This window comes from Castanea sativa, chromosome 6 (genome assembly GCF_040712315.1).
Source record: "Castanea sativa cultivar Marrone di Chiusa Pesio chromosome 6, ASM4071231v1".
In the NCBI taxonomy this organism is placed as follows: domain Eukaryota; kingdom Viridiplantae; phylum Streptophyta; class Magnoliopsida; order Fagales; family Fagaceae; genus Castanea; species Castanea sativa.
Genome location: NC_134018.1, coordinates 359,822 through 368,196, shown reverse-complemented (window position 1 = coordinate 368,196; position 8,375 = coordinate 359,822). Strand labels below are relative to the sequence as shown.

The 8,375-nt window shown below is 35.7% G+C and overlaps 1 protein-coding gene across 1 annotated transcript; it reads left to right on the top strand.

Moving 5' to 3' along the window:
- Nucleotides 1-2,665: 2,665 nt before the first annotated feature.
- LOC142638250 (uncharacterized) lies at nucleotides 2,666-6,790 on the top strand. The gene is made up of 2 exons (XM_075812271.1): nucleotides 2,666-2,868; nucleotides 3,062-6,790. Exon 2 carries the CDS (start codon nucleotides 3,607-3,609, stop codon nucleotides 6,640-6,642), a length of 3,036 nt encoding a protein of 1,011 aa, XP_075668386.1. The 5' UTR covers nucleotides 2,666-2,868; nucleotides 3,062-3,606; the 3' UTR covers nucleotides 6,643-6,790.
- Nucleotides 6,791-8,375: the final 1,585 nt, after the last annotated feature.

The window sequence follows — 8,375 nt, the reverse complement described above, 5'->3', positions numbered from 1 at the left end:
ATGTTATGGGTTTATATTACGTTTTTGTAAGTTACTACGGTGGTGGAGGGGCATTTAAGGGTCCCATCCTCTCCCAGTGGCAGTGGCAGTAGCAGTGGCTGCAAAAAGCAACCAAATTATTTGTAATTCATCACAACAAACCAACAATGAATTGGACATTAGGATCCCTCAACTCAACTCCTTTTAATTGCTCTTGCACTTTCTCATAACCTATCCAAAAATCACTTTGAGTTTGAGCACCCGATTCTAAATTATCGTCCAAGTTTGAGTTTGGAAATCAACCAATACAGAAAAAAAAGCCCATGTACGTTGTCCAAGCTTGTAAAACTTGTCTCGCAACATGTGCATGTACAAGTAGCAATCCGAGAGCAAAAGCCTTGCCTATGCAATTAAAGTAGGCTTTGTTTGTTCATCCTTCAAGTATGTTTTTCTACTTCTGGTCTGAAAGAATGAAAGTGTGGTTATATTATAAACTCCTAAGTTTCTATTTAAGAGAGTGAGAGAGGGGTAAGTTTGTATATTCATTTATTGATGATGTTCCCCAATTAATTAATCCGCCTATTTTAAAAATTGTGTTAGTGTATAATGGTGAGTTGCTCAATGATATTGTCTAATTCTTTGAAAAGTAGTGCTTTGGGTCTACTGGCACAACATTTTTATAACAAAGCCTAAGTAGCAAGTAACTATTAATCATTTGAACTCATCATTGACATCATTTTTTTTTAATCTATCATTAACAATTTGATACTAAGACTTTATTGTGAAATATTGTCCCCCACAGCTTTTTTGTTTTCCCCTCCCAATAGAGATAATACACCTATGTTCCATGCCGCCACCTGCCAACCAAATTATTTGTTTGCCAGTACTCACTTCACTAGTAAGCTCATTAGAAAAATCAAAGAGCACATGCAAAAAGAATAATGTAATTATGTGGCAATTAAAGAAGCTCTAGACTCATCTGCCTATTTAAATTATGCATAATATGTAGTATATGGTTTCAACACAATGCTAATGCTGGTGGTGGAACTATAAGAATTCTATCCGATTAATTGAATATTAGTTAAAAATGCAGTAGCTAGTTCATTTGCATTATGGCCTTTCCTAGGATTTTTCCCTGCCAATGATGTTACATTAAATTGGAGATTCCACAGCTACGTAATCAATGTATGTATGCTTATAATGTCACCTTTATTAAATTAATTAGTGCTTGCCTCTTTATCTCTTTCTCCATCATTTTTCTCCCTGAAAACATCAATATGATACTAGTTTGTAATACTGTAATAAGCAGTAGGGGTTGATTGTATTGGTGGCACAGACACTTTTGGTTTTGATTGAAGCAGCTTTTGCTAGTTGAAGCTGTGTGAAGTTTAAAATCAATTGAAAGTTGCACAGATTGACAGATAAGTGTACATATATTAACTATTTAATATAGTTGCAAAAGTTAAGATAAACAAGAGAAAGAGGAAGAATTTTTTGAAGGAATGGTAGTAATATGCTTTAAGGATGAGGATGAGGATGAGGGAAGACAGGGACATTGGCCCGTTGGTGTGGATTGCCTCATTATCTAACTCTCCACTGCTTTCCAGATTAGCTTAACCATTATAAAACAAACCAATAAGATATTTGTATTTCCTTAGTGTTCCGAGCTTATAAAATAGTAAACTGGAAAAAGGTACAATTATATATATTTTTTAAAATAGTATTTTTTATTTATATATATATATATAAGCCAAATAAGCTGAATAAACTAAAAATAAGTTGCGTTAAAGGAGCCCCAATCTATGTAAATAATTAACAGACAACCTGAAGCCATTTTAAAATTTTTGAAGGAACCAAAAAAGATGGGAAGAGGAAGAAGAACATCATGATGTGTTTGTAAATAGAGGTGGTGGAATTCCATAAGTATTTGAGTTCAAGATGAGGCACATGTAGTGAGATAATGGACAATAGAACTTGAAATGATGTTTAGATTCAAACAAAACACGTATAACAAACTCTATCACCTTCACTTAAACATGTCCCTAATTTTTCTCTCTATTTTTTTTGACTTCAAATTTGTTTAAAACTTAACCATAAGATAAGAAAACCCGTTAGCCCCAACAGCGGCTAGAACTAAGTAACTAAAAATATAGCACAGTGAGTGAGTTCTACTAATTTACAAACTTAAAACAGAAAAAAAAAATAATAATAATAATAATTGTAATTTGCTCAGTCTTTTTAGAATACTAATATTCTCCTTGTTTATAATATCGATAGTAATTGTTCAGTCTTCAGTTGGACTAGTCTTTGGCTCAATTTCCGGTGCAAATAGTTAAAATATGTCAGATGTCTACACAATGTACAAATGCAGAGCGAAAAACCTGACTTTGCACATTATATAATACAATAGACAGATACGTGATAGATCTTGTATTTTTTTTTGAATTTCTAATGCAATAATATGAAACTAAAACCTTACTACTATAAAACACATTACCAACAAAGCTCTGAGTTATGGTTCCTCTCCCAATGCCCTTTTCTCTGAGTCCTTTCTGACCAATCTTTGGCTTCTGTGTCAAGTGAGAACCCATGTTAGATTTAGATTTGAGAGAAATTAAAATGCACAACACATAAAACAAAAAGAAATTGCCCGAGCCCAAGACATTATTAAATTGATACTATTGAAATAGTACATCATTAACACTTATCAACTCCTTTTCAAGCATTTCTTCAATATAATATGTTCAAAACATCACAGATCCAACCCATACTTCAAATTCCCAGCCTCAGTACAGCTTGTTTTTTAGAGAGAGAGAAAAAGAGATATGTGTTCTCAGGAGTTGCTGCAAAGGAGGGCCTCCCTCTTAGCCTCAAGTGAAACAAAGAAAGGTAAATTCAATTACACCTCAATAGTTTCATGATGCTTTCTCTTTTGTTTGTTTGTTTGTTTTATTTTTTCTTCTTCTTTTGGTTTCTGACACTTGTATTCATTTCATAATTATTGTAAAGATCAAAGAAACAACTTATCTTGTTTTCCACATTCTTTGTATCTAATGCTCATATACGGCCTCCATTGTCTCAGGGCCTAAACTTGAATGCTTCCTGTCTACACAAAGTGATAATTAGATGCCAATAGAAGATTGTATGAATCTTAATGTTCTGCCCTATTGAGTTATTACTGTTCTTGGTCAAATCTACTCCAGCTGCAGAAGTAAAAAAAAAAAGGCTCTAGTTCTGACCATAGAGAGGCCCACAAGAGGAAGTGATATATCACATGCAAATTTCTACCGTTTGAGTTTTTATTTACTTACTGTTGCATTCATCTTCTGGCAGAGACGCACATAATTGTATCTGCCAGCATAATTTGGAGCAAAAGAATCCACAGCGAATGGTCAGGTCAGTTGGTCAGGTGTTTGGTTCTTTCTCTGCTGAAAATGGATCTTAATGAAAAACCAGTGATGATATCATGCTGAAGTCTATGCCAATATTCAAGTACAGAGAAGAAAGTAGAGCAGTAGTACTAATGTGTAGCAGTGAAATCAAATAACATAGTGTGAAAGTTTGAAACTTTGTTCACCTCCCCAAAGTGAGATCCATCTACAACAGCAAAAACATAAAAGAGTACAAATGGAAGAGGTGGCATCAAAATCTACTAAACTTGCTCAACAAACCCCAGATGTCTCAATGACTACAGTCACAGGCACCATGATTTCCAGTGGCCTCACCATCAAGATAACAAGTTGTTCAGGTAAAACAAGAGAGACTTTGACTACTACTCTCTCTCCCTCTGGCTCTAGTTCAGATTTGCCATCTCCAAACATAAAGAACTCAATAGAATCATCCCCATACAACTCTCCCTCTCTTATTTCCCCACCTTCATCAGCATTTGTTTCAGCCTTGCAATCACCTTATATATCTCCAAGGGCCATGATTATGAATCCAAAACCCCAAGAAGACCCAACTCCCCATGACAACAGCCCAACTCCCCTTACACTTTCATCACCACTAATCTCACAGTCAGATGACATTCCAAGCAGTTCCTACACACCCCCATCTGACCAATATGAATTTTCAGATGACCCAGCTGACTTAAAGCTCAAATTTTTGACCTTTGACCCTGCAGCTCCTCCACGCATCTCATTTTCTTTCCCAGTTCCTCGGATATCCTTTGCCAAGGGACAAGTCTCTCCTGCTTCCAATGCCAAACTCAGGAGCTGTGATGTTTATGTTGGTTTTCATGGTCAAAATCCAAACTTGGTGCGTTTCTCTAAGTGGGTTAAGTCTGAGCTTGAGCTTCAGGGAATTGCTTGCTTCGTTGCAGACAGAGCAACATACTCTGATACTCAAAGCCATGAGATTGCTGACCGAGTTATCTGCTCTGCCACTTATGGGGTTGTGATTGTAACTAATTCCAGCTTTCTTAACCATCTCAGTTTGGAAGAGATCAGGTTCTTTGCTCAGAAGAAGAACCTTATCCCACTCTTTTTTGACACTGGCCCTGCTGAGATTGTGGGCCTTGTCAACTGCAATTCTATTGATAAAGAATGTAAAGAGGCAATTGATGGACTTATCAAGTCCAATGAATTCAAGCTGGAAGCCAGTGAGGGTAACTGGAGAAGCTGTGTCTCTAAAGCTGCTGCTATTTTAAGAGCAAAGCTTGGTAGAAAGAGTGTGGCTGAGAGAGATGTAGTAGTAGAAGGATTTGAAGAGCTACCCTTTTCAAGAAACAGGTTTTTTGTTGGAAGAGACAAGGAGATTTCAGAGATTGAAACTCTCTTATTTGGATGTGGGGAGTGTCAGGAGCAAGATTGTTCTTTGCAGGCCACCAAAGGAGGTGAAGCCAGTGGCCAATCTGAAGGCCTGGCAGATGAGGAAAGTGATGTGGTTATAAGTAGAGGAGGGAGGTATATTAGTTTGGAGATGGGAAAGAGCAAAGAACCAACTTTAGAGGCTTGGGTTGAACCGGTTTTAGGAAGGAATTCATTCAAGAGATCTAATAATAAGTACAAAAAGTCCAAGAGTGGGAATTACAGGAGCTTAGGCAGCAATGTAATTTGCATAAATGGTGTTGCTGGCATTGGCAAAACTGAGCTTGCACTGGAATTTGCTTATAGGTATTCACAGAGGTATAAGATGGTTTTGTGGGTAGGTGGGGAAGCTAGATACTTTAGGCAAAACATATTGAATCTGTCTCTCCATCTAGGATTGGATGTAAGTGCTGATGTTGAAAAGGAAAGAGGGCGCATTAGGAGCTTTGAGGAACAAGAATTTGAAGCTTTTAAGAGAGTCAAGAGGGAGCTATTTCGGGACATGCCATACTTACTGATTATTGATAATCTTGAGACTGAGAAAGAGTGGTGGGAAGGGAAGGATTTGCATGATTTGATCCCAAGGAACACTGGAGGGTCCCATGTGATTATTACAACGAGGCTATCCAAGGTGACGAATTTTGATGCAATGCAGCTTTTACCATTGCCTTTGTCTGATGCAATGGTTTTGATAAGAGGAAGAAGGAAGAAAGACTATCCAGCTGATGAGTTAGAGTTTCTGGGGAAATTTGATGAGAAGTTGGGAAGGTTGAGCTTTGGCTTGTGGTTGATTGGTTCACTACTATCTGAGATTGCAATTGGTCCTGCTGCTCTTTTTGAAGCTATAAACCAGGTGCAACTCAATGAAGGTTCTCCTTGCTCTAATATAAGCATCACTGAGGAACAGTATTGTAGGAACAATCCTTTCCTCATGAAGGTATTACACTTCTGCTTTGCAGTTTTACAGCAAACTAATGGTAGAAGGAACCTTCTTGCATCAAGAATGCTTTTAGTTGGTGGTTGGTTTGCCCCGGCACCCATTTCATCAAGTTTATTAGTAACTGCTGCTAAGAATATGCCTGCCTTAGGAAACCGGTTGAAGAAGTGGACCAGCTGTCTGGCCCTCACATTTGGTTGCTGCACTAGTTGTTTAGCATCACAAACTTGGAAGAGTGAAGAAGATTCAGCCCTCATTTTGGTTAAATTGGGACTAGCACGAAGAGCCATCAAACAGTCTGGATGTTGGATCCAAATCCATCCCATAACACAGGTATTTGCAAAAAGAAAAGAAGGTTTACAAGCTGCCAAGGCTACAGTTCAAAGTATGAGGAGAGCAGGCAATCCATTGATAAGCTCAGACCATTTATGGGCTTCTGCATTCCTTGTCTTTGGATTCAAATCTGAACCTCCACTGGTCCAATTAAAGGCAATAGACATGGTTTTCTACATCAAAAGAACAGCCCTCCCTCTTGCAATTCACGCCTTCACAACTTTCTCAAGGTGTAACTCAGCATTGGAGCTATTGAAGGTGTGCACAAATGTACTTGAAGAAGTAGAAAAATCGTTTGTCTCTCAAATACAAGATTGGTGTCATGGCTCACTTTGTTGGAAGAACAAGTTGCAAGGTAGTCAAAGGGTGGATGAATATGTGTGGCAGGATGTGACATTGTTGAAGGCTACATTACTTGAGACTAGAGCAAAGTTGCTGTTGAGAGGTGGACATTTTGATAGTGGTGAAGACCTATGCAGGAGTTGTATTAGTATCAGAACAGTGATGCTTGGACATAACCATGCCCAAACCTTGGCTGCTCAAGAGACTTTAGCCAAGTTAGTGAGGATGAGGAGCAAAGTATGATGTACTCCTCCATCAAAACAACGAATCCTATGTTTTGGGAACTCAGTTTTGTTTACATTGTAATCATGTATCAGTTAGATGTATAATTACTAAATTTCCTTATAAATTTCTTTTAGCACTGTCCATTCAAATGACCCTTGCAATGAAACTAGTAAGATTAAAGAGTATGAATATGCTTATACTTTATAAATTATAATCATTCTTCCAAGTATCAATTAGAAAGTATATTATTTTTTCAATTGACTTAGAAGGCATTTGATTAATTAAGGATAACTAGCCGAGTTCCCCCACAATGTATAATGTATTTTGTTAGTTTTCTCCAATATTTCAATAATTTTACTTCTAAAAAATTGTAATAGTATTCTATTTTCTAAACAAAGCATAAAGACAATGAGAGAGGTGTAATAATTTGATCATACTATATGTGTGTACAAATTTAAAAATTACATGATATTGTGACCGATAAAGATAAGCTAGTTTCATGCCTACTAAAAAATGCAAATATCATTTTGATAAATAAAAATATCCTTCAATAATTATTTTTTTTAAAAAAAACTAATGTGAAGCACGCTACATCAACACTTTATAAAATTTTGAAAATTGTTTGTGTTTTTAGCATTATTCTTTTTTTAAATATGGTAAGAGGAATCCATGGATTAAGAAAACATGAGATTTTTTTTTAGTGGTTTAGCAAGAGGGAGAAAATACTAAAATAGAATAGAATTTTATAATTTATTGTAATAAATAAAAGAGAACACTAAAACATGCTATATTAATTAAGTAATATGATCATTATGTACCATTGGCACAATGGTCACTCCACAAATATAAGTGCTTGTAAGGTGTGGGAGTAAAGACCGAAGTTAAAGTCTATAGAATGAAGATTTATACACATACATACTTAGATTAGACTAGACAAAAATTTCTATCTTATATAAAAAAAAAATTAATTTTTTTAAGTAAGAAAGTTTTTTTTTTTTTTTTTTTTACTGTTAAATTGCTTAGAGATTTACAGTAGATAACATGTGTAACTTTTGTAAAATTACACCAGGTATATAATTGATTGTGTGATTAATTTTTTTTTCTTTTGCTAGACCTTGTTTACAATGTGGCAAAAGTAACTAAATTTGTGCAAGAATATTATATTTGTAATCAATTTTTTATCATATATAAATCTTCGAAAACTGATATCAAAATTTTTTTATACTAATAATTAATGAATCACTTAAAATAATTAATATAAAATGTTAATCATTGCAAGGGTCATTTTCGGGTGTTTGTTTGTTTAAACTTTCAACTTTCAACTTACAAGAATTAGAAAACACGCAAGTGCAAATTATGAAGATAGAAAACGACTGTCGTTGACTACGTTGGTAACGGACCTAATGGTATTGTAGTGGGTTTGTTGTGGTGGTCCATGAAAAATGTTTAGGCTTTTGACCCAGAAGTGAGAGTAGTAAGTAGTAGGACTGGTTGGTTTAGTTTTCTTCATGGTGCTAATTGGGCTTCGATTTTCTATTATTAGGGCCTCTCTCCAATTAAAGTGTCCTTATCTTATGGGCTAGTTAGTACAAACTTTCAAATACAATTGACTCCTGTTGGGACCCATAGCCTACAATTTAGGATACGGTTATCTTACTGCTAGCTAGCTAGCTGTACATTACATTTACATGCAATGAACATGAACCTATTCTTTCTTTTTCTGTATTCCAAATACATGCAATGAACCTACC